The 26,864-nt window shown below is 47.1% G+C and overlaps 1 protein-coding gene across 1 annotated transcript; it reads right to left on the minus strand.

Annotated features, from left to right (window-relative positions):
* Window positions 1-1,635: 1,635 nt before the first annotated feature.
* Window positions 1,636-26,864, minus strand: LOC121596166 (protein Wnt-1). Its single transcript, XM_041920861.1, has 6 exons — window positions 26,735-26,864; window positions 24,937-26,390; window positions 16,487-16,749; window positions 6,355-6,653; window positions 4,062-4,378; window positions 1,636-3,929 (listed from the first exon to the last, which is right to left on the minus strand). Exons 2-6 carry the CDS (start codon window positions 25,038-25,040, stop codon window positions 3,623-3,625), a joined length of 1,290 nt encoding a protein of 429 aa, XP_041776795.1. The 5' UTR covers window positions 25,041-26,390; window positions 26,735-26,864; the 3' UTR covers window positions 1,636-3,622.

Raw genomic sequence — 26,864 nt, forward strand, 5'->3', positions numbered from 1 at the left:
TTGATGATGACGAGTTCCATTACGTGACGACATACCTCTATATAATGCTTGCAATATTATTATGCTGATTTGAGGTATAATTCCATAGTCAGTTTCGTGGTACAGTCATCTATACGTACGACTTAATAATATACCCATCATTGGTTGAAGTTACGTATGGACTGTGCCTATCTCATGTAGGACTGATTATACTGATGCAAGTAATCAATGACTCACTGATAGCCACAGGCAGACCTTCACTGACCACGGTTGTTGTGACAAAGAAGAACATGTTTTAAGATATTTTACATATTTAAATTTTATATTTATTTTTTTTTAAGTAGAATGAACTGTCCACGACAGCTACTATTTTACTACTTCGCCGATCACTGAATCTTGTTTAGAGTAATGGTAAAATTCTGAAAAAGTACAACTTTTGTGCAAGAAATTGTGAACATTTACCCAAGAACCCTACACGATTCTGTACGTTTAAACATCAACCAATTTGATCAGCATACAAAGCACCTGATTGTACAACTACTCATCAACGTCATTTTCGTATCGATGTGAAGGACATTAATTTATATTCATTACATTTCTTTCAATCATACAAACTACATCAATTAGTAAGGCAACAGTTTCAAATTGTTTTGATTGTTTTCTTTTATTATCAGTTAATTTCGCATGTTGCGCCCACAACTTGTTCGCTTAACCACCGTTGGTTTTGTGTTTTACGTTTGCACAAGACAGTTTGTATTTAGGTATAAATTACAAAACGAACGAGGCTCACACACAATATTACCATTCACAATCACCATCCTCGAAACACCCTTTTCTCGCTGCACATTGCTTGCTTTTAAAAGTAACAATTACAACTTGTTTTTTTTTTCAACACAATTATGTTCTTCATTCCTCTTCTTTCTACTAGCAATTTTGATTTTCCTGCTTATTGGATAATATTCTATGAAGCGTCCTCGTTAGCTTTCCTCATCCTACTACGCGTGAGCTGAACTATTATAAAAAGCAACTATTTACACATTGAAGCACACAGGCAGCGATTTTCATTTTGAGTTTTCTAGAGCCCATACACAAAAGCGCAAGAAAGTTTTGTTTGTTTTGTTGTTAAGCTCGTGTTACAAGTGCGTCGAACCCGGAAGCAGGTGTTAATAAATTACTTATGCAATATACAATAATACAGATATCGGGTTGTCTTCTTGCCGAGAAAACGTAAGTACCAAACATTAATAAAAGCAAATTCAATAGCTACTCTGGCTTACCGATGCTATACATGACGGACACTCTAGCCCATCTTTGCTCGGCGTATCTTACGGACTATATAAAACAAACCCTACCTAAAGCTCTTTTCCCCATCAAAGTCACGCACTTAAGATTGCGGTGGCTCCAATGAAAATACTCACAAACAGCCGCACACATGTACATGTTTTTGAAAGAAAAATGGAGGAGCATACAGTGCTAAACTACGCCGTCGTGGATGGTGGCCGAAATAATTGTCTGTATTCTGCACGTTTTTGTTGGTCCCAATACGATACGCTGCGTAAATGTTGCCAACCCAATTGCTTTCTTGAAACCCTCATGGTGTGGTGGGTAGATTGAACAGTTTAATTACCACTTTTAACTTTGAACAAACATGTTCTACCTTTTAGCTACAGGACAAGGGTAAAACAAACGTTCGCCATCGAGACTGAAGTAAAAACCCGTCATTAGAGCCTTGGACTAGGTGGCTTGCTTTTTTAGAATTGCAAGGAGTGCCACCATATGCCAAGCACCACATCTAACTGCTTCAAATAATGGTTCACTTTTGAAAAGAATAAATGACGATATTTAAAAAAAACTTCTTCGCCCCACCCGAAGTGTTTGTTTTGCACTTGCTGTAGAAAAAAAAACAACAAACACGAAAAAAATAAAACAAATCATTTCCTTCTTTTTTGGTGCGTTAATTTCTATTCAGTCTTTCAGGATTTTGTTCACATTTTCTACTGCATTTTTATAGATTTTCTTCATTATGGGTTCCATCAAAATATGTGGCTGGCTTATTATTTTACTGTGCGTTTCCTGACTTCCGGCTGTTCACTGTTCTGCATTCCAGTCTAGTAAAATTATTAATCTAATATCTCGCTCTATGTACATCTGTAACTACAATATAAAAATGGGTTATAGTGTATCGATCGTATAGTTTATAAAAAATATAGACACACACACACATACACTTACACACCGAAGCCACAGAAAAGCATCCTTTGTAGCTGTTTTTTTTTCTCTCACAGGGCGCTTGATGCTTATAATACGTGCATTTTTTTTACTGGGATTTCGTTTGTGCATTCTGGTTCCTTTATCCTCTATCAACTTCACCAACTAACTGTACAAATTGTTTTTTTTTTTTTGTTTAAACTGGCACCACTCGAAATAAGGAGAAAGGAGAGAAGATGTATGGGATGTACGAGGAATGAGGAAAAGGATGATGTTTTAATTACGTTCCTACTGTGACTCTATAATACTGAAACAATTTGTTCCTCTTCGCATCGCACCGAAACCTATCCTTTACAACAAAAAAATATTACACTCTCTATTAAGTAAGAGCGTCAAATAAGTTAGCTACCTAAGCGGAACGATTTGCCGAAAAGAAAACACGTTCTACACATGTGATTAAATTTTGGTTTGTCTAGTTTTGTCCAACGTACCCCAAACGAAACCATTTCCTCTTCTACTCTAAAGTTTTACAGTTTTGTATTAAACAAAAACAACCAAGAGCTTTGCCTCATTTGGTCCGTTCTTCCCAGCATTTCCTTTTCTTCCTGCGTTTTGCTAGTCGATAGTTGGTACGTTGTTTATGGGTTTCTTTTTTGGTAGTCAATTTAGCATGATTTTGTAAACTAATTCTCTAAACACAGAACATCAGTAAAGTTAACTAACCAGCAGCAAACATAAAGCATCCAGCCAGTTATGAGTGTAGAGAAGTTGTTCGAAAAAACAAATCGAGTAAAGTGTATAGGTCGGAGAGGAAAGTAAGAGAGATATGCTATTTAAAAATTAAACAAAAATTATTTCAAAACTATTTACAAATAGCTCCTTCAGTGTGTGCTCTATTCCACCTAATCCTTGCTCCACAGTTTTCTTTTCTTAGAGCTCAAAATTTCTATTCCTGTTCCCGCGTTAATGTGTGTCATGGAGCAGAGCAGGGACAAGAGCGAGATAAAACCCAAACCCCTTCTTGGCCTCAACACTCGATGGATTTTATCGAAAGCGAAACGCGGGGTTCGTTGCCTGCTATCTTTCGTTCTCTCCTTCCGTGCAGCGCTTCCAGCACGATAAATCCACCGCGCCTCGGCCCGCGCACCCCATCTACTAGATTATTAATCCCACCGCTCTGGCACTGGCCTGGGCACAGCATTCCATTCTCTCACGTCGCTGAACGGCCAAACCGTGTACGTTGCCGTCCCGATCCATTATACGTTTTAAAACAAAAGTCGAATATTTAAGATAAGGAAACACGTTGCCCCGAAAGCAGAGACGCGATGGTACGAGCAACAGGCGACAGATGATTCACCCACCGGGAGCATTGAAGGACACACACATTTCGGGAGCTTGGGAAATTCGTCCACCTTTTTCGTTTTTCGTTTTTTTTTTACAGACACGTGTGGATGATCTTTTTCGCTCGGCAGAGCTTACACTTTACCTCGCAGCACCAGTGGAAGGTGCAGGAGCAGCGCTCCACTACGGTGACTTCCTGCGTCCGGTACCCCCGTCCACAGCACATCAGGTCGCAGCCGTCCACGCCGATCGAGGTGTCGTTACACTGGCGACCGTGCGTACCCTGGATGCCGAGCCGGGGATTGCGCTCGCAGAAGCCGGGCGACGGTTCCAGATAGACCAGATCCTTCGAGCCCGGTGGTTTGTGTTCCGGGTTGTACGGTTTCAGCTGGAAGTTATACCTGTGCGAGCAGAGGGAGAAAAATGGGGAAACAAAGGTTAGATATTGATGTATCGTCTTTGAGAAAATCAAACTCCGCTCAGATGCCTTTAAACAGTGACATAACACAACAATACTGGATCAGTACACTTACCGATTGACACGCTTTTGCTGATGGCCACGAGCATGGATCGAGTTGCTCAGTACACTGTTGGGGCTTGCCGACCCACCGACACTGTTCGTGTTCGTCTTGAGGTTAGCCGAGCCGGCCCGATTCGTCAGCGTGTTCTCGTTCACGCTCGTGCTCCGCAAGCTGTTGCTGACCATGACGCGGGACGCACCGTCGAACCGATCCTTCAGGATGTCTCCGATCGTACGGAAGCTGTTCAGCCGCATCCAGCACGTTTTCATTGTGCACGAGCCGGACATACCGTGGCACTTACATTCCTGTCGCATCTCCGCCTGTACATGCTGTTGTATGAGAATGAGAAAAAAAACAGAGTCAACATTAACGTTTGTTTGCAAGTGTTAATAAAATGTCACACGCAGTTTTTTATTGTTAAAATAAATCAATTCCATCACGTAGAATGGCCGTGCACGAGCTAATCCCAGCTAATGGTACTGAGCGCTGCCAGACACAAACCAAATCCCATTCGACGCTGAATGCATCGACGCTTTCGGGTAGGATTTATCGTCACATTAAAGCCCCATTCGTTTTGCATTCGCAATTCGTATAAAATGCAATAAAAATCAATTAAACCAACGCTGTAAGCTTGCATTTCGAGCTGTGGCGATTTTTCAATTTCAACACAGAACTGGGGAGGTGAAGGGGCTTGATCAAGCAAGGCAAAAGAGTGTCCAATTTTTGTTGAGAGCATCGATTTGCTAATCCCACCGCCAGTGAGTTAAACCTCTCAATTCGAGCCCGCGAAACAGCCCCACGAGCCGAGTCATCAAATTTAATTATCAATTCCGGGCAGCACCGTCTGGCTCGGTCTGATGGGATTGAGCGTAAGGAATGTTCGGGTCACAAGAAGATGCAGAGAGCACGAACTGCAGCGGTTGTCGGGAATTCGAGACGCTCTTTTTGCGTGAATCACATACTGCGAGTAAGATGCAGCACAACGAACCCACAAATCGATCCAATTTCTAAGCGCTTAGGAAGCCAGGTACACTGTCCCGGGAAGGCAAAGAAAATCCAAGTAGAAAGCATAAATAATATGTCACTTAATTACAATCGCCACGAATTAATAACATTCATAAACGAGTTCATTCCAGTTTTATCAGCTGTCAACAGTTTAAATGCATGCGTTTTAAAAGCGGGAGTGGATTTTGCTCTTTTTTTTACCTTTTACACGCTTTGTACGAAATTTGTTTTCTTTTATGAGTGGCTGGAAGAAGCATCCGAAGCGCACGATCACGCAATCAGAGCTCCAAAACAGAGCTCCCTTTCTGTCTCTTACCATCTTTTCTTGCTCCTCTCCCCCACGGGTTTGGGACAGGAATCCCACGGAATAGGGATTAAAACATTTATTAATGAAATTGATCGCTGCGAGATGGACGAAGGGAGGCAGCGAGAAGCTGGCGCGCGAGCCAGTCGGCCAGTTGCGTTCGTGATTATTTCGCGAATCATTTCATCGCGGTTGCATGAATGTCGCGTGAGATCGAACGATCGAGTAGGAAGCCCGAACGGTTGGAGGCTTTTTTGTGTGTTTTTTTTTTATAAGCGATTGAAGGCGAGCATAAAGCAGCAACAACAACTACAAAAAGTATGGTATGCGTGCAATCTTTCTGCTTGAGAAAACGAAAATAAAACAGACACACACACAGATGGCGAACAACATTAAGCCCCGTGACCACCGAAGCACTTCGACGGTGGCAGCGTCCGGTATCAGGCAGGCAGGTAGAGATAAATAAAATTTATTTATTTGATTTTTTGCCCTCCCAGCCCGTTACGAATCCACCCACCCAGCCTGCCGGGGGTGGAGAGATTACCCCGCCCCAGTGTTTAATGTAAAAAAAACGAGATAAAAGCATTAAAAGCGTTATGAAACCAAGCTTTAGCAGAGCCACACGAACAGCCGGCAGCCACGCAGGACCTCCCGGGAACCATTGTGGCCCTGGGTGGTGTGGACCGTGGTACATTAAACGCCAGCCGTCATTGCCATTGCCCCCAACGCAAACGGGGGAAAACTGTGCAGAGCTGTGATGGTGAGGAAATTTCCACTTGTGTGGCAACATTTATCGCTCACCCGCGCTCGCCAGCTGCCCTCGCCCCATAACCGGCTCATTCGGCGCTCAATTGAGTGGTGAAATTGACGCAAAATGGGTCACGCTTTCAAGCTCTTGCAACTATCGATCGATCGATCGAGCGATCCGTTCCGTCCCGATTTTACGACCAGCCTGAACGTTCCCTTAACGATAGAAGCTAAACGTCGGTCACTTACCGCACGGCCAGCCTCGTTGTTGTGCAGGTTCATCTTTTCGCGCAGCGTGCGGCCCCGCTCGCCGGTGTCGACAAAGTCACGGGAAAACTTGAAGCCGAAGCCGATGTTGTCACTGCAGCCGCCCCACTCCCAGTCGCCGACGCCCGCCACCACACCCATGTTGTTCATCTGCGGTTCGCGGTTGTGGTGCGAGTAATCGCAAGTGCACGACTCGATCGAACCTTCGCTGCACGCCCGCGCCACACTGTGCGTTACCGCCGCGCTGGTGATCGCGTAGATAAATGCCGTTTCACGACAACCTGTTGATGGAAGAGAGAGAAAGAAAGATAACGAATAAGCAAGTTGATAAGTAAAGGACACGATTTTTTCTTGTTTCTTAGGTTCTTAGGAGGTTCAGTTGAGGTTTTCGGTAAGTGATACAAATATCACTTCCAGCCGATGGCTTTTCGTTGCCCCTTTTCCTAAAGACTTAAGAACAAATCAAGAATAATCCCTACCGGAGCACATTTTGCAGCGAGTTCCGGGACACTTCAGCCTGACTGCCGGGTCGAGCGAGGCAGTATGATGATTAAAATAAATTAAATCGTTTTGTAATCCCTTCCTTTACGGTCCCCCTCAGCGGTCTAATCATGACCCCTAAGCCGAAGGTCCCCGAAAAAGCGTAAGACGCAAGAGTGTGTTTGCGTTCAATCTCTTGCCGTGTGCAGAGGAGATGCAGGTGAACAGCCCAAAGCGTGCCAGAACCGTCGACAAAAGCCATTCATCCGTGAGGCTTGAGGTAGAGAGTTTGAAGAGCTTAGCTGTTGGTAAGGTTTGAGCTCTACGCGGTTTGAGTCATTTAATTTTATCCAATCGCTTGCATGTCATAGACCGTTTGTTTCTACAAGCATTCCTCTGGGCTGTTTTGTCCCACTTGCTTCGTTCTTCTCACTTTAGCGAAAGGTTCGTTCTTGAGTCGAGCTGGAACGAGCATACCTCCGGGACATACTCAATACCGTGCAGGTAAAGGTTGTAAACAAACGAGTTCTGCAGCGTCCAAAAGAACCATTCCACTCAAATTCGTCTCAGTTGCTGTGGTCTAGGGCGGATGATCGTATCCGACGAGTTTAGGGCAACCTCCTCGTCGAGCATAAGCTTGGACGAGCAAGAAATTTCCAACGAAAAAAATGCATACCTTGACTGACACCAATGATGCGAGCTGCACATCGTGGGTCCCCAATCTGCAGCCAGCGTCCAGCAGGACCATAATCGTACATTTAGTACTAATTTTCCGGGTTCCAATTTCACACCTTTACACCTACTGCGGGATGCCCCTGCACGGCAGTAGGTGTGCACATCATCACGGCTAAACGATTGCGATAACCCGCACAGTCACAACAGGGCGTTCGGAGGTTTGGCTGCCTTTACGGATGTGTACCGGTGCGTCATAAAACTCACAACTCCCGCGAGGATAGGCTCGCAATCATCAATCATCATAAAGCTCCAGTCGAGTTGACCCCTTCAGGGAGCTATTCTACGTCTGGCTGGCAGGAAGCTGCAGTGTCTCGAAACAGATCTGCGAAACAGAATGCGCAAGCATCCCGCTTGGCATCGCCTGTAGCAGCATGTGTCAATGAACACGACGGGCGGACACATCTGGGGAGTCAAAAGGAGGAAGAGAGCGAGACCAATTCTAGCGAGTGACCTCGAACCAGACATAAAGCAATGCAACTCCAGACGAGCCTAGCTACACAGGTAGGGAACACCAACGGAGTCTTGTCCAAAAAAAAAATTTATGGAAAAAGGTCTGGTAGCCGTTGATTTGTCAAATGTTACGCCTCATCTTACAATCCATCATCTTTCTGTCTGCTGACCCTGAAAGTGGTTGAAATCTCCCGCCGGGAATCGAATAAATTTGTTGATGCAGCTAGAATAAAAAGAGACTAAAACGCAACAAAGCACACTACCCACCAAGGACACGTCAACAGTTTGCAATCGATAACGAGCTCGGGTGCAACAAAAGCCCCGCCATTGTGTTCAGTGAGGTTTGCCACAAAATGGTACATCATTGCGATTGTCTACGCACCCGGGGGCGAGTGCTATTGGTGGCAAGGTTAGGTGGCAAGAACCTTCCATCGAACCCGTCGGAATGGATCGGTGATTTTTACGAGCCATCATTAGTGAGCCACAAAGTTGCCTACGGTTGCCATAAACAGCCCATGATCGACGGGCCAAAAAACCACTCCTCATGACGTTAACGAGGTCGGTTCGCAACGCACATACTGCAGCCTAACACAGGTGGTAAAAGGCTTTGCCCCGTTTGGTGACCTGTTATTGCACACCTCAAACACACCACCGGCGGATGATAGCGATGCACAGACGAAGTGACAAAAGGGTCAAGATAACGCACCTCTCCACACAGTCGCGGTGTTGATGAGTTTGGTTGCGAAATCCAAGACAACTAGTAGTTACGTTTTTGTGGCTATTAATTACCTTGTTATCGATCGCGTACAGCAATAAGGCACGTGTAACGCTAAGTGAAACCGATTGTACGGTTCCTCCAGAAAGACAGACAGTGCAATTATTTCAGGAATGTTGTCACCTTTAGTCACACACAAAATAGAAAATAGAGCACGAACGACAACACACTCAATGTCAGCCGGCTCTAATTTGTGACAATTCATTTGTCATATCAACGGACACGCACACGAACCTGTTTCGTTCGCCCGCATCGCCGTACCTTTCTACCTATCATAAGAACCCTTTCGAGGTAATTGTACACCCGGTTCGAAATGGGTCTTCAGGATGGGATCTTTCCCTTGCTCAGCACAGCGCCCAACTTTGGCAGGCGGATTATACTCCCAAACCCATGAATGTCGTTTGTCACTAGATCACTGGCTGGCACTCTACTGGATCCGATTGGTCTCGAGTGCTCCAAAAACCGGGACGAGATGACAGGACGAGTTTTTTCCTCTCTCTCTCTCTCTCTCTCTCTCTCTCTCTCTCTCTCTCTCCTCTCTCTCTCTCTCTCTCTCTCTCTGTCTCTCTATCCCTCTCTTTTTCTCTCTCTCTCTCTTTCTCTCTCTGAGTGGTCTCAGTCGATTGAAGGAATGCGTGTCTGTGCGTCAGTGATTGATCGGTTATTAATTGATTTATTAGGATCGGATCGGTTTGATACGGGATGTTTGACGAGTGGCTACAAAAGCAGCGATAGCGAGAGGGCAGAAGAAAAAATCTCGTCAAGCAGTGCGTCCTAAACGGTACCACCGCTACCAAACACAACATATTCGGGCGGCGAGCGACGGGGATCGATGAATTTATATTTATTGGATTAAGACATTTAGACCCTTTCTTCGCATGACAGTTCGCCGGGAACAGATTGAAGGAAACGGGCGCGTTTCGTGATCGGGTCGTGATCGAACATGTCTGTCAACCCGTACCTCCCAGACGGTAGGGCGAGAGGGTTCGGAACCGCAATCCATCATCGCCATACCCGGGGGTCATCAACTTGCGATCGCGATCCAATCGCTTACTTAATGAATAAATTAACTCTGCATAATCACCTCGGACATCATCTCGATCAGGTTTCATTGCCACGGTCCCGGTCCCGCTCGATAATATCAAGCGGCTGCCATCGATCCGGTGGCCCGATTGCGACCGGACAACGCCACAACGCCGGGGTTAATATGTATCGAGTAACGCTGGAACGGGGAAGATAAGGGAAGCAAAAGCGGAACAGCCGCGTGCGTATCTTAACAGCGTATCCGAATGGGAAATCTTTCCCGCAGACAAGCTTTCGTTCCATTCATACGCCCGATACGCAGCCAGCCAGTGACAGAACAACGGAGCTAATCTTTGACTGCACCTCGGCAGGAACGGTGGAATTGAACCCGACATCGTATGCAAAGAAAGGATTGCCTTTATGCTGGCTATGTGAAATCAAAATATTTTCATCCCTCCAAAAACATACACGCATACACAAACCCGATTGAGTTTCGTTCCTTTATCCAGCTCACATTGCTCTTTTTTCCTTCTCCGTCTTCTTATTATACCCTTTCCTCTGTCTGAAGACTGTTTTCAATGCGATCTAGTTGCTTTCGCACAACTTCCCCCTTGTCACTGTCGCTTCGCGTACGCTCTAATTGCCGGGTTCGTCGCTGCATCGCCCATTGAGCTTTTGCGTTGCGCGCTGCTTTAACAAAACTGTCCACGCGGCCGAGACGTAACAAGACCAGATAAAAACGGACAAAACAAACAAAACAAACCCCATTCACGTAATGCTGCCCGAATGATGGGTGCAAGGGTGCCATCCAAGTTCCCAACTAAATAAAAAAAAACACACACACACAAAACGAGAAGGAAATCCGGTCGAAAAATTTTGTATCCCATGTGTGTTTGTGTACTTTTAGCTTGCTTGCCGTTTTTCGATTTCATTTCATCATCTCGAACCCCGCGTATTGGCAATCAAACAATGGCTGTCCGGGTGGGAAACACCTTTCCTTCTCCTTCTGCTCCCCTCCCTCCCGCACTTACACAGACTCCTGCCGCGAGCTGAGGCCCGCGTGGTTTGGGAGCCCAAAACTAAATCCGTAATAATAAAGGGGTTCCAAAAATGCAGAACAAAACAAGAGCCTCCGAGCATAACAATTAGTTTAATGGTTCAATTTAGGGCGTTGCGTTAGGAGTTTTGTATTCGCAGGCGCGTATTGCACCGCCTGGTTTCAAGGTTCCGGCCTTTTTTTTTGGGGCCCAACATTTATTCACGTTTTTGTCGTCTGGGTGTATGTGATTTTTTATTCAACGATGTGAGGACAAGCATTTTGCAGACATTTATCGGAATGAATCGGATTTTCCGTTTAAGGCTTCTTTTAGTTTGCTTCTTTCGCTGTTCTTTTTGAGAGTGTGTATGGCATCTTCCATTATTTTATTCATACATCCTGAGATCATTTCCGTAGCTGAAAAGAGTTCATCAAATTAGAGCCACCAGGTAGGATGGGTGCACATCCGTTGCACCTCTATTTGCATAAGAAGGGGCGTTTGCAGTAGCTCGTGAATGAGTTGGAACAGGTTGATTGGTTGTTTTCTCATTTTCCAAATAGGAAGCATCTTGTTAGAAAGCCTTCCATTGTCATTGATTGAAGTGGACCAAGGACATCTCCAAAGCAACCTTGTCGGTTAGTTCAACACGCAAAAACGTGTTTAATGGTTGATTGCGAACAAGACAGCCCGGCAACGAAGAACCAACAGAATCATTAGATCAGCAAAACATTAATCACCGATTATTGTTTAATTTTGGCAAAATGGAACCATCCAATTCCCAGATACACTAAACCCTCGGAATTCCTCCATTTCGGAGCGATGTTAATTATTGGTTACGTTATTAAAGGTCTGTCGCCCCGTCGATGGGACCCTCGCGATCGGTATCGAAATTATCTGTCTTACATTTTTTTGGGGTCTGCTTGTGTGTGCCTGAGTTACCTTTTTTGTGCAAATTACCCCTGACAACATTGGCAGTAGCCAAACGGCTTCACTTTGCCTAGAGAAAATATGCCAAAACACACTGGTCTGAGCGGAATATTTTATCGCTTCCTTCTAGTGAGCTAAACTGGGTGGGTTTCGTTTGTGCCTAAAATACAAAGGTCTTAGGGTTTTGGACCAAAAACAAAAGCGTACGGACCAAGGAAATGAATCGATGTCTAAGCACAAGTTACCCGTTACTTGTAGACAATGCTCCGTGACCAGCCCAGGAAGGGTCTCGTTTGGACCACCACCAGCAGCTCCAGCACAGCTTCGATGCACGCCTGCAAACCTTCTCTCTCTCTCTCTCTCTCTCTCTCTCTCTCTCTCTCTCTCTCGCCTTTCCATCTCTAGCTCGGCTGATTTATGGAGCGTATAAAATCTTTTATTAATATATATCGCTACGGTTTAACACGGTTCCTTTCTTTTCGAGATCTTTGGGAGGCTTGCGAACACCAAAGGTGAGTCCGTTTCTGTCCGTTCTTGGACCCTAACCGTTTTTCGATCCCAGAAAGTTGTCCCGTGTTCCGTGTTGCAAACCAGCACCCTGAGGGAAAGATTCTTCCTAAACACACACACACACACACACATACACACATATACACTATGGACCCGCGTATCGAACGTAACAATCTCCGGGTGCGTCTTGCTGAAGCGATTTGTTCGCATATTTAGAGAACTCATCTACGGCTAAAAGCCGACCAAAATAGGAAAATTGTACCAACGCACAAGAAACACAGCAGCAGCAGCAACAACAACAACAACATCAACATCAATAAAAAAACACAGCATTAGAGACATATCTCGATCCTGTCTTTCTTCTCTGCTTCATTCCCTCCATCATCTTATTCCAAATCCCTTCAAAATTGCCTCCGGATTTCATTCCTCTCTGCCACGTTTATGGTCGGTGTTATAAAAATAAAACTGTCATCATCACCATCATCACACGGGGCGCGCAAAGGCAAAGCTCGATCGTAAAGTCGGGCATGCTGTTACAGCCGGTCGACCAAATGAAGTACAATCTCGATTTTACTCCTAGACATACCGTACTGGCTCACGCGAAAGTCACCTGAACTTTCCTGCAGGCCTCCTCTGCCATGCGGGTGCAGCTGCCAGTTCAAATGTTCGGAAACGTGTGACAAGATTTATAGCGTTTAATTGCTTTCCGAGGCAGTAGAAGAAGATGATGGCCATTCTGGCCAGGGTGTAATAAAGTTGTTGTACACGGGGGCGCTTTACCGATTTAATCTTTTCTGTGCCTCGGTCGGCCGCGATCGGTCAACTCGACATCCGGGGCCTGAAGTTTAACACACGGGCGAGCAGTGCAACTTTACGTCGAAGAAAACTAGAAGTCGATCCCATGCTTATAAGGGCCACCGCTGCTAATTTGCCGGTCAATTAAAGAAAAGCCGAAGCCGAAGCCCATCACCGCCATGACAGACGCACACGACGGTCGATGGGTTGAGTAAAAAGCATAAAACCATTTTGCGATAAACAAATCGAAGTGTAGAGATAAAGTTGCGATAAATATTAAAACACACACACAGATACGGTTACAGATTCTCACGGTACGATGTACGGCTGTTTGGCCTACCGTCCAGAAGCCGGATGGAATCGGACGGATCGAAATCATAAAGTAAGGTGAGAGGCGATCGTGCGGAGAAACGGAGCATCTCGATCGATAAGTGCCACCGGCCAGGGACCACCGTCAGTGGCTTTTAACCGTGCGCACACGTTTTAATCTTTCAATTCAACTTCAACTATGTGCTCAAGTGCTTTTTCGCTTCATCTCTCCGAGGCTGCCGTGCTAGAGGCTGTCCAGTCTCCCGTTCCCGTTTCGATCAACCGTTCGGGAAAAAGGCATCAACAAACGCGTCACAAACCGTGTCGCGGAATGAATGGGGCGGTATTGTTTCCCTGCCCGTCAGTCAGCCGCGGGTATTTGTGTTTGACCAACTCGTACTTGCCACCGGTCACACTCGAGCAGTGGGCAACAGCAGTAGCGAGTCGGCCGAGCAAACATCGCGATCAGCGTGAAAACTCGATCAGTTCGGTCCGTTGTTCCCTGCCTTGCGACTCGAGTGTGAGTGTGTGTGTGGTGGCCACCCACTTGCTGCTCGGCTGCTACTATCCGGAGGACCCTGGGGCGGCAAAAAGCCCGGGGGTTTGTTGTTAATAGAGAAAACAAACAGCCTGTCAAATAGTGGTGCCGGTTAGAGCCACTCGGTGGGAAAGCTTCGATGCTTTACACACTTTGGTTTGGAGAGTTTTGTTTCGCTTAAAGACTGTCCGCAGTAATGTACTTGTAACGAGCTTCTGCAGCGAGAAAGGTAAGCATTTATAGCAAATCCTTTCCACTCTCCTCTACTTGCCTCTGTTGCTTGCCTGCCTGCTTGCAGACCGCTTGCCGATGAAATTATTGGATTTTCCGCCTCAAAAAACGCGGGGAGAAAAACGAAGCGCGTTATTAATTGTGAACTCATTCGCTCAATTAATAACACGGGAGGTTAATCAATAAAAAGAACCTATCTTCCTCTACACCCCCTTCCTATTTCCCTACATTCTCCACGCTTTGATCCTGATCCCGGTGCCGGTGAGCGAGATAGTAAATTGCCATTAATTTTCCTACAATTATTATAATTTATCGCTTGCGCCCACCTTGCGCAACGCCAAGCGAAACGCCATCTAGTGAGCGTAGAAAGGGGCACAACAGAAAAGCAACGAGCGCATACAGCAGCATACTTCTTCCGCTTTTCCTGTTACCATGAGACTGCGCCGTTTAAACGGTGCAGATGCGGCACACACACACACACCGACAGGCCCCTTTTGCGCTATCGCGAGTGCATTAATTATTGATAGCGGGAGCTGCAGTAAAAATGCTAATGGATTGCCACTGGGAGCGGTGGCCCAAGCGAGCCGAGATGAATAATGACTTAATTTCTTCCCACTACCACTGAGACTCAAACACACACACACACGGTCCCTTTGGTGACGGTTAGCGTGAAGAGTGCACTTTCTCCACACACACTCACACACACACACGCGCGCGCAGACACAAACGCGCGCGCAACTCAATTAGGGATGCAATGATGGAAACACCGCTGACGATGGTGATAGAATTAAAAACGTTAGTCCCCGGCGGCGGCGGCTGCGGCTGCGCTTGATGATGCGCGGACACAGACAGACACAGTGGACGGATTGGAATTATGTTGTAAAAACGAGACATTTTCATTACGCGATAGCGCACAACAGCCAGAGCAAACGCGTTGCTTGCGCAGCAGCAGAGGATACGCGACGAGTGTTTGGGACACGGTGTTGCTTATGCGTGTGTATGTGTGTGTTAACCCGCTCCAGGTAGTCGCCCCTTCGCTGCCGGCGTCCTGCTGCGTCCGACGACAGGTCAATGAGTCGATTAGTTCCCAACATGTCGTTTGTCATGGGTGTCTGTGCCTTTTTTCGGGAGCTTTTCTCCTGGAAGGTTGAGCACCCGTTGCGCTGTGCCAATACTCCCGGCGTTAGGCAATCGGATCGAATGTGTCGTTTATTTTTTTCGGGGGTTATTTCTCCCGTTCGTTTTCTGTGTGGTCTGTGGACCGTTTTTGTATCATTTTTTTCCTCCATTATACCCAACAAATTGTAGAGTGATGATGGGACATGTATTGCTACAATTCTGAAAAGGATGCGCTCGATCACTCAATTGCCTGCAGGCGTGTGTCCCTTTTTGGCCAACCCACCGTTGCCAACGCATTGCAAAGGACACCGCACTGAGGCGGCCTCAGCCTGCAACAGGACACCGATGTTTCGATTTTACCGCCAAAGTTGCCTCCGGGGGCGTGCTGTCGGTTACAGGACACGTACAACGGGGTCCCTTTTGCCGGGTAAATCAACACCGCAATTGATGGTTCGTGAGCGGGATTAGCACGGTGTGACATCGTGCCAGCCCGGGATTACATGATGTTTAAGCACGGCACAAAGGGCAACGCAATTGAAATGGCTTTATTTTGTTTGGTTGTTGGGGTTTTTGTTGAAACATGAAGACATTTACCAGCGCTGCAGGACAGATGTAACCATCCATGGAAGGGAGTGTACAGTGACACGGGAAAATCCCAGGGACAAACGCTTTGGCTAAACATGGCGCATATGTGTTTTTTTTTCTCGGTTTAACACCAAGATCTATCGGAAACAAGCCATAGCGTGATCTGTTAATACACACACACGTGGTTCAGGATTAACCGAAACGATCTCATTAATCCGCACGTATGGCGGTGAATATTTGCGCATCGTTTCACTGCTACCGCCACAAGCTGCTGATCGTATTACATGACAGCGCGGTATAAAACGGGCACGTTTCCATCTTGTGACATCCATCCGCCAAACTCCTACCAAACAGCGCAACCGACCGTTTTACGTGAGCCCGCCACTATCTGGCCGGGCAGATCTTTTCGCGCTTCATTTCAATGGCTTTCAAAAGCTGAAGTGTAGGCAGCTGCGTGGCCACGCCATAAAGCAAATGTGTCCACCGCCCACGAGCGCGCGCGACCGAGCTGCGGAAGCGCTCACCGGAATAGCAATTACCGAGATTCTGCCGCGCGTCACACCGACGCAATATCACACACGCACACACATAAAGACTTACCTCGTTCAACGATCTTGCCGAAAAGGTTCTTGCCGCGCAGGAAGTTGCGCGTCGAGCAGTTCCAGCGCCGCGTCCGGAACTGATGCTGGCACTCGTTGATGGCCAGATTGGCGCCCTTGGCGATGGCGGCCAGTACGCCCGGGTTTTCGCGCGCCAGCCGGCGCTGCTTGCGCCGCAGCGTCGCATGGATGGCCGGATCGAGATAGGCCATGCCCGGTGCAAGTGGTGAGATGTTGTTCGGTTCGCCCGCCTTTGCGATGCCCCTGTTGGAGTGAGAAAAGAAATGGGGAAAAAGAAAACGGGGTAAATCAGTAATCACACTTTTGCTTTCGTTCGCTTTTCGATTTTAATAGAAAGTAAGCTTTCTCTCTTGCGGGTGTAGACGGTCGGCAAGCACAACATAGAATGCAGGATAGTTTAGCTTTGATTTTTTTCGTACATTTGCGTGACCTTAAATTTCCCAAAACTACAAAAACATACATGCTGGGACACGGACAAACAGCTCAATCAGCTGAGGCGTTAATGCGTTCCACAAACACAGCAGATGATGAGTGCCGCTGGAAAACCCCCTGAAATGGACACAATCTGGACGCCAGAAAGCTGTCAAGGTGACGAGTCAGCGAATGCGAGACAGAGTGTCTTGTCGGAGCTGTTGAGGAAATCCCATATTTTTCCCTTCTCAACTCAAGGGTTACCGAGAGCGAACCTCAAATTACACCTTTTCTAAAGCCAGTTTTATCAAAACTGTTTCCATTTAATTTTTATTTTTCTCACAACCTGTTGCAACCTGTTTGCATTCACAGTTTGCCCGGACAAACCCGAACTCGCCGCCACTAGAAAGCCTGTTTACTTCACAAGAAATTAGTTGAATCAATATTTGATCACCCCCAACCCGCCCGAGGGTTCCGTTCCGCTTTTTGCCAGCTTGCTTTTTTGGGAGGCGCCCCTCGGAAAAAAAAATCAAACAAACGTCCTCTCCCAGAGAAGCGATACCACGGGCGTCACGAAATGCAAATGAGCTCACGAAAGGCAAAGCTCGGGACATGGACTTTTGCCTCCCGCTTCAGCTTCAGCTCCAGTTCGGTGTACTGCCCAGTCCCGTGCTGCAGTAGCTGACGTATGATAAATTGGACAAACAGTCATCATCATCACCCACCGAAGGTCTTCTGGGTACGGTTTTGTGGGGAGGAGGGCGCACCGCGGATCAATGGCGTCGCCGTGATGGTGCGTGCTACGGCGTTGCGTAAGCATAATGCCCACCGGTGTGGAAGTTGGACGGACACACCGTGGTGACCATGACTGGTGCGTGCGCACAAATGCTGCGTTCCCACGGTACCGTGTGTCCGAAATCGAGATGGAATCGTTCTGAAGCGCTGCTTGGAATGGAAAATCAAACACGCCGGATGCGTCATCGATGGTCAATCGAGGGAAAGTGATCGCAAACGGTGAAAGGGGGAAAGTGATGGAGCGTACAAAGGCTCATTTTTATTTGTTTGAAAATAAATTTTGTGTACAACTCAATATAAGCGACGAACCTTTTTTTTAAGTAAAATTAATTACAATTCACTAACGGGTAATTTATCAATCGTATTTGCTTCATCGAAGTGAAAAAAACCTCACAATGCAAAGGATCCGTAATAAGTAGACGTTCTAATGTCTACACAAAGCTGATCGCAAAAAAAACTTCTCAATTCCACTGGAAGGTCCATCGATCGTACGAACTGTCGCAGTTTGTCAGAATGGTTGTTTCCACCGTTGCTGTTGATCAAAGACCTCAAAAGTGTCAGACAAACATTTTTGGGAGTATGTCCGTCCGTCTGTCCATCCGTCCGTCTGCACGCCCATTTATCGTACTCGTCGATTGCCGAAACGTGACCAAGGGTTTACGTTTGTTTTGCGCGTTTGTATCAGCAGGTCGGTAGTAACGCAGTCGATCATAAAACTGTGTTCGAAAAACTCGTCAAACACTCTTGCGCGCGCGCACACACACACACACACATACACACACACACACACACACACACACACACACACACACACACACACACACACACACACACACACACACACACATAATGTGAGCACACACATTCCAACACGTCACGGTGTGCAGACTCCGGGCAGCATCCTCACATCATCGTCATTGTCAGCTTGTCCGGAGACTTCACGGAGCAGTTACCCCGTTCTTACATAATGCACCGTTGCGTCGCGGAACGAACGATTGTAAAATAAATTAGTTTGTCCTGTTTGTCGTGTCGCGTGTTGAGCAGCTAAAGAACGCGGAACGAGAATGGAACGCGTTACGAATTCTTCGTGCTCGATTGATTTGTTTTTATCTCGGTGCGCGCACAACAAGCAAACTCTTCCACTTTTCCCCTGTTTTGGTTTTTTTTCTGTTTGCACCTTCTAACACAAGCTTCCCAGGATGCGATCGCATGGCAGCGGTAGTATCGCACGCAACTGAAGCTTCTCTCTGTTTGCTCCCAGCCAAAGAAGGAGGCGAAGGACATCAAACTGCCACCGAGAGAAATGATGGAAATTGAAGGCATAAAAACCATGTCCACTCCGTCACCCGCTCTCACCGCCGTTGATTTTGTCCTGCAAAATTGAACAGCCTTGGCGCTGGCTCGGCAGCCCCACATCATACATCACCAGGAGACGACACCGACGCGACGCGACGCGACTGGCCCGCAAAGAGTCTCATCCCAAAAACCGGACCGGTGTGAGAATGCCCATCCATCGCAGGGCCGCGAAAGCGAAAGAATTGCCCCGTGGAACGTGGCGTTCCAAGTTCTCGTGCCGCCGTGTGCCGCCGGCTCGACAATTTATGATGCGTGCCCGTGATACCAGAGGGTTGTCGGTTTTGTGATGCGTTATTTATTGAGTCTTGATCTTGATCGTGGTCGCCGTCATTCGGGCAGTGAATGGAAATGGGCCCAGACATGGAAGTTTGTCCGAGGGGGATCTGGCATCGCAGACTTTCCTCACTTTCCAATCAGGGAGCCTGCGCTGCTCTTTTTCTGTAGTATCGCAATTGGTAACTGTCCTTTTTCGGTAACTGGATAAGCGCCGGCATTGACTTTTTTGCTTTTTGTTTTTGCAAACTTGACAGACACGCTGCATCAGGAGCTTTCCATCTGGCTCGTCGAATGCGCTACTCAACCACACGCCAAACACTTCATAAACATAAACGATCGATAAAGCGTCGCCAAAGGTGCCTCTTTTGTATGTTCGTTTTTCTTTCGCGAGCTACACAATCAGGCTCCAATGCATCCGACTCAGTGTCTCCACGGCAAGACGGTGGCTGTGCGTTGATTATGGAAAAACCACTTTTCCGTGTCGTGTTGCAGAACGAATCTAGTAGTTTTATTCCTTTCCGACTGAATAAACTGCAGCAGGCGAAGGAACCGTTTGTTCTGTTCGGTTTGAAGCAAATCGTGACGATCGTGACGACCGATCGGTAGATCACATTTGCAAACATTTGATCCCCTCTGCCCAGGAACGTTGCGTTGAACGGGAACGGGAAAAGTGGACCGGAAAATCAGACAACTCTACTTCTGCTCGACTGCTTCATCGTGCGTTATCAAATTACCACTGCAGCGCCTTCGACCGCAAACGGCCGTATGTTTGCAGATCTTCCGCGACACCTTTGCATTTGCGGTTTGGCACGGCGCCGTTCGTATTGAGGATAAATAAAACCGATTGAGTGAAGGATTGTAAAACGCGTTCGAATGTGATTAATTGGAAAGCCCGTGCCCGGAAAGGGGTAATCGAAAAACTAATTATCAAACATACACCACCCCCACCCCGTATCTTGCACGGACTGTAAACCACGGGAGGTAATAAACAAGCACCTCATAAACACGGACCGCTACGACTGCGCTGGCCGGCCCTGTGTCTGCGTCAGCTGCGTGTGAGGTCCATAAATTGCAACTTCGCAACTTTCCAACAGTTTGCGGAGGAGATTGCATAAAAGCCAATATACACTCCCTCCGTTTTCTCGAGCTCTCCATCACCACCCAAGTGCCAAGATTAAGAAAATTGCCTTCACAAACCCCTCGCCCCAGGACCGCCCAGACCGGCACGGAACTCCCTCGTTCATTTGTCAAACACTCCAGCCGTACCAGCCCCTCGTTGCTGCCCATTAATCGAGTAATGCAAACGATATTTCATCGAATAATTAATGATAATTCAAGTGACAACGAAACGGAGCGGAGAAAACTGTACCAAACGAAAGGGGAAGGACGTCCTTGGCAATGTGGAAAAAAACAAAAACAAAAAATCACCACAAACGAAACAGATCATCAATCGATCGAGAGGGTTGTTGGAATAATTATTCCCGGCGTCGTCATCATCGTTCGTCCCGGCGTGTCCCACCGAGGGTGGCCTCGGATGAACGAATAGAGTTGCTGCACCACGTGCCACCGATCCACCTCCAACCCCATCAACACTGCACCATAGTGTGGCGGGACTACTACAGTTGGCAACAGAAAGGGAGATAGCATCTACCCGGTGCCACCAGGTGCCACCACCAATTGGCGGCCGTATGGAATGGGAAGCTAAATTAATTTATCAAAAAGAATAAACTCCCTCCCAGTGCGTCTAGAATCTTGCGAAGCCTCTGGATTGATGGAGCGTGTGTGTGTGTGTGTGCGTGCGCGCGCGCTGGATGCGTTCAAGCTGGCGCGAGGTTAGGGCGCACGCCGCCACGATCCGTCACTATTAATCACATCGGTAATCATTTTTCATTCAAAAAACACACACACTTACACACGGTTGGGGTTTAAAAAGCCACAAAAGGCTGACGAATGAACGGCGCGAGACGGTGCCAGGAATGCACCACGACGCAGTGCACGGGAGGTACCATCCCATCCCGGCCTAACACACTGCCCGTACGATCGAATGAAAAATGACACTACGGTGTTAATTTGTCATTTATTACGCTATTAACAAACGCTTCGAACCATCCCAAGGGGTTTTCTCTGTGTGTGAGAGCGTGCATGTTCGCACGAGAGATGCGAGACGGTTGCATCAACCAAACAAACGCGCAATGCATTTCGCAAGGTAGCAACAAAACTCGCGGAGCCTGGGAAAAATTGCACCCAGCCAGGCCAGGCCAGGGGTTGGCCAGGGCATATTTGCGGACGGCGGTGTTGGCCGGAGACGGCCACAACAAACTACAAATCTCCCAGTGCGCTCTTGTTCTGTCTTTCCGGATCGGGAAGCTCAAGAAGAGGAACCCAAGAACGGTCGCTTCCGCGCCCGCCCACCACGCCCGCGTGCACCTGCATCGGAATGCATGCTTTGAAAAACATCAACAGCAAGCAACGCAACGCTTGAAGCTTACCACACGTCAAGTGGCTTAATGGTTACGCGTGGGGAAGGGGGGAGATTTATGTGCAAACGATAAGCACGAGAAACTCGAACAGCCGCGGGCCTGGTGCGGGTGGGTTTGTCGCTTAATTGCCGCCGTTGAAGTCTTTCGTTTGGGTTAAAAACCAAAGCTCACTCTCTTGAGCGCGCGCTCGCTCGTGTAAATGGACAGAACGGGTGAGTTAAATGCGCTCTCAAGGGGTAATCCTCGTGAGAAATTTCGTTCCCCAAAGTTGCTATGTTGATGATGGAATTTGTGGAGGATCTGTGTTTTGCGTTTTTTTTTTTTCATTTTACCCAGGATCAAGCGTGAAGTCATCATCCTCTACAACTGAAAGCTTCCATTTCACACCTCTATACAAACACACCGTTTCGCATCCGATGTTTCGGCCCGATTTGTGTCTGCTTTCCATCAATAGAAGCTGCCATTAGACAAAGGATTACACTCTTGAGCTACCTTTAAAAGCAGAAAAAAAAAACAAGGCACACGTAAAACAGAACAACGAAAAGAGGCAAAAAATCACTCATCGTCTCACCGTTGCCCGAGCCAGTACCATGGATGCGCAAATTGGACATTTTCGCGCGCGCGCTTGTGATGCAAATGTATAAATCTCTCTCCGCGCCAAAGCCCCACCTCCTGTTCCTCATGGAACGGCGTTCGAGTTCCCAAAATGTGTACCCCAAAAAGGGAAAGGAATGGTTTCGTTCACACGCTTTATGACAGGGTGAACGCTTGCGAGCCTCGAGGATTACGAGTGATTTGTTTTCCACCTCGTGGCACTACCTCCTCCCGCCCCTGGTTGCTTTTCGGACGGAGTGATATGTGCGAATGTGCACGCAACCTCCTCGAAGTCGGATTACAACAACAAAAAATCACACAACAGTCAAAATGAGAATAAACCAAAAAAAAACCTCTCCAGCTTCGTTACGACCGATAACGATCAATTTGGGTTAAAAAGAAATCTCCATCTTAATTAAAACAACAAAAATGTTTACACGCCCGGTGACGAAGCATACCGGTGCATATTGCGAAACGACCAGCCCAAACGAAAGAAATCCAAAAAATGTATGAGAACGCGCGTGCACACGTAGACGCTCTCGGTGCTGGTTTGGTAGAAATCGGTTTTAATTTAATTAAAACGGACAGCGCAAGCGTAAGGTACAACACCCCGCTTGGGTTTCGCTGTTTGTCTTTTCCCCGTCACATGCACACCATCGCAACTTAACTACCTCCACTCAACATCCCCTGGTGATGCATACAAATCAATTTGCAGTGTTAATTTCTGTCTTTCACTCTCGTCTCGAACCTGCACTGTGATCGAAAGGAGACAGGACACACACACACACACACACACACACACACACACACACACACACACACACACACACACACACACACACAACAGAGAAACGTTGAGACAATTTGCATTCGCTCGCCTGCCCTTTTGCCGGTAGCAAAGTAAGGTCCTACCCTATTAAAGGCCATCCAATATTGTTGGAGCAATAAAACCAATTGCAAACGTAATTATACTCAACATTTACGATGCAGTTAGGTGTGCTTATGAAAAGAGAGTAGATGGTTTTTGCTCGTTTTTGTTTCACGCTACCCAGCCGATCGTTTCTCGATCGTTCCATCCAGGCAGGATGCAAGAAAACATAATGCAAAGTGACAGACAAAACCGATTCGCGGGATGGAGTGGAACGGCCGCTGCGTCCGTTTGTCACTTGTCACACCGGGCCCCGGGGAGTGTGAAAAGTGGATATCCATTTCGAGGCCACCGGAACGGAAAAGGGCACACCTCGACAGGTTGCAGCGCAATGCGATTCCAACGAGAAAAGAAAAAAAAGCGAACGAATTAAAGACAGGACCCCCAAAAAATAACAAATCCAACAAAAAACATCCCACAACCACAAGACTGCGTGCGACTTGAAATGTGCGCGGGTTGAATGAGATTTTGACCGCTTCGTTTTCCTTTTCTGTTAGCTTCAGCTCTTCTTTTCCCAAGCTATTAGTGACACCTTTCAAAATGGGTAGCAAAACACGGCAGGCTAGCCCCCTTAACTTGGGAGGAGATAAAACTGCGCCACAGAAATAAAACATAATGTTAATACCCCAGCCCCCGGCCCCAGGACGCGGAGCTTAAAATCTTATGCCAAAACGTTTTTCTACACCACCGAGTGCCCTCAAAACAGTGAAGAATAAAAAACACCAACTTGCAACTTTTAAAACCTCCTCCCAATGTACACACAAAACACGACACACACTAGTAACGATCGCGGGACGGAAAGCAACCATAAAACACTGATATTGAAACCATAAATTTTCTATTAATCATTATCACGCGAACCATGCAAGATTAGTTCCTGTGCTCGACCTCTCTCTCTCTCTCTCTCTCTCTCTCTCTCTCTCTCTCTCTCTCTCTCTCTCTCTCACACACACACACACACACACACTTTCCTTGCTTCTACACCCTGTGGGGAACACAAATCCGACCGATTTTTCGATGCTTTAAAACCTTTGTTTCGAAACACGACAAAAATGGGAGTGAGAAGAGCGTGGCGCAGCTTATACCCAATAAAGACAACCTAGCAGACTATGAAAATCAAACGGGCAAATAAATAAATAAATAAACAACCATCAACCTACGTCGCGATAATCGAGCTAGGATGCTGCGCTTTTTTCTTCTAAACGGGACAGCAAGTCGGAAACCAAACGATGGGTAGCAGCGATGGGCTGGTGGTGGGGTACTCGTTTTAGATAAAAACGCTCCTGCCTGCTTTACCTAATGGTACACTTAAGTAGCGGCCGATTAGGAAATATTAATTTCCATCCCCCGGCCTGTGAGCGCGCGGAGCGGTTTTAGTCCAGGCACCAGACCACGGTTTGCTGTAACTATTTTATGGCCCTCCCCCTACTACTGGTGCTTAATGTTTTCTATGCCCCACAACCCGCGCACCATAATGATGTCATCGACAGGCAGCATCATCATCATCGCCGTAGTTAAGCCCATCCAACTACGACCGAAACATTAAAGCAATGGTAAGGTTAAGTGCAGTGCTCGGTGCCAATTACTTACCACCACATCGATCCTCGGCCACGGCCGGGCTTTGATTTGCTTTCCACCTCCGCCCAGGCATTGATGGCCATCAGGCACACCATAAACACCGTTACTAGATTCATAATTCAATTCACCAAAAAAATAAAAGCACTCTGTTTCGGGTTTTGGGAGTTTTTTTGAAAGGCTAGAACGTGTTACTGATACGCTCCCGTGTACACTTGCTTCACAAACAGCAAAACACACACTCGCTCACACGCACTCACACACGGGCCTCAACGGAGACGAAATGAGCTGTTAAAATTCACTTCCAAAATTCCACCTTTTATTGAGGCGTTTATCTAAACTTCCTTCTTAAAACGTAATTTCGTTTCATGCAAGCAAAACCAAAAATAATGCCACAATTCCACACGGTTTAGCTTTGATTGCTGCTGCTAGCATGACACCATCATCAACAACATGATCATCCTCATCCGCACGTGCAAACAATGGTCACGATCGGCGGTAGTAAATCTGCTCATTATCACTTGCGCTACACCATTAATGCTCACTAACAGTCACAGCAAACAACAACGACACAAAAACACGTGCACGTGCAAACAATCGAGACCGAAACACTACTGCTGGCACGCAAGCTCGTACGGTAAAACTACAATGCCCTTACGTACAATGCACACGCACACACGCTTCGCATACGTATGTATCCGATGGTCACGCAAGGCTCTTCAGGCCGGTCCTGCACCATAAACGCAAGGATGCTAACTGCCACGAGCTAAACTTGCTGCTCGAACGCGCACCGAAGTACCTCCGGCGAACCCGATGCTCTCGGGGCTGATAGATAGAAAAAAAGAAAGTCCGTCCTCCTCCGTCCGGGGCGAGCGCAAACATCAATCACGATCGTGCCCGCACAGGGATGATGATGCTGGCCTATGCTGCTGCCACCGCTTCCTATGGCTACGCGCGTTGGTGCGAACGGGACGGCCGTAGTGCCCTCGAGGGGTTCTAGCGGTGTGTGCCACAAAGCGGGTACCACAGTGCGCGCGGGGACACTCGAAATTCATCCAATACCTGCACACGGCGGAGCGCACTCACCGAATGCCGAGGGACCGCACCGATCGAGGCAAAATTGCATACTGAGGTACCGGCAGCCGAAAATGAAACTCTTATGCGCAGATGTGCAGCCCTACCTGAGCTGGGAGCGGTCCTCGAACAGCGATCGATTTCATTCACAAAAACTGGCCTTTCAATGAGGTTGCAAACGGCCGTAATTTGGCTAATGTTGCAGCTGCAGTCTTTAATTTACTGCAATCACTCATATGCAATCCTAATTCGTTCAATTTTCCCAACTTTTTTGGCAATTTTAGCGGTTGGAAAATGGCGAAAAACTTAACGAGAGGGCACTCCGCTCGTGTTCGCTTGTAATTCACTCATCTGTCCACTCGGTTGCATAGTGCTCGCGTGCTAACCGCCTGTGCCTGGTGAATAAAGTGGGCGGGGTTTAATACGCATCTTCTCGTTTCATTCCCAAGACACGGTGAGAGACAGAGAGAGGGATCGACTGTTTGTGTGTGTGCCGACGAGAGTGAAGCGCTGTGCTCTCACCGTTTCCATGGGAACAGTGTTCATTTCGGGGTGTTCATTTCTATCACTCGATTTATCAACGTTAAGCCCGCCATATTGTACCGGCCGGCAGGGATGAAAGTTTATACAATACTTTCCATCATTTAATTTTTCACAAATTTAATCTTTAAGAATCTTAAAGAAAGTAGTACAATATCGTTACAATAGAAATATCACTTCAACATAAATCCGCACTCACTTTCACTCACAAATGGCTAGCTCTATTTAAGCTAGCAACTACTATCAAATTACACGTAAAACGTAGCACGCAAACTGGCAGTTCTCATGATCTACTTCACTGCTCAATGTTAACCCGTTTTATTAAATCC

Source organism: Anopheles merus, chromosome 3R (assembly GCF_017562075.2).
Source record: "Anopheles merus strain MAF chromosome 3R, AmerM5.1, whole genome shotgun sequence".
NCBI classification, from domain to species: domain Eukaryota; kingdom Metazoa; phylum Arthropoda; class Insecta; order Diptera; family Culicidae; genus Anopheles; species Anopheles merus.

Excerpts from the sequence above, each read along its gene's own strand:
- LOC121596166 (XM_041920861.1), bottom strand. The coding sequence starts at position 25,040 with ATGAATCTAGTAACGGTGTTTATGGTGTGCCTGATGGCCATCAATGCC. Across the intron at positions 16,750-24,936 it reads GGCCGAGGATCGATGTGGTG|GGGCATCGCAAAGGCGGGCG; the intron begins GTAAGTAATTGG and ends TCACTCCAACAG. Across the intron at positions 4,379-6,354 it reads ACAACGAGGCTGGCCGTGCG|CATGTACAGGCGGAGATGCG; the intron begins GTAAGTGACCGA and ends CTCATACAACAG.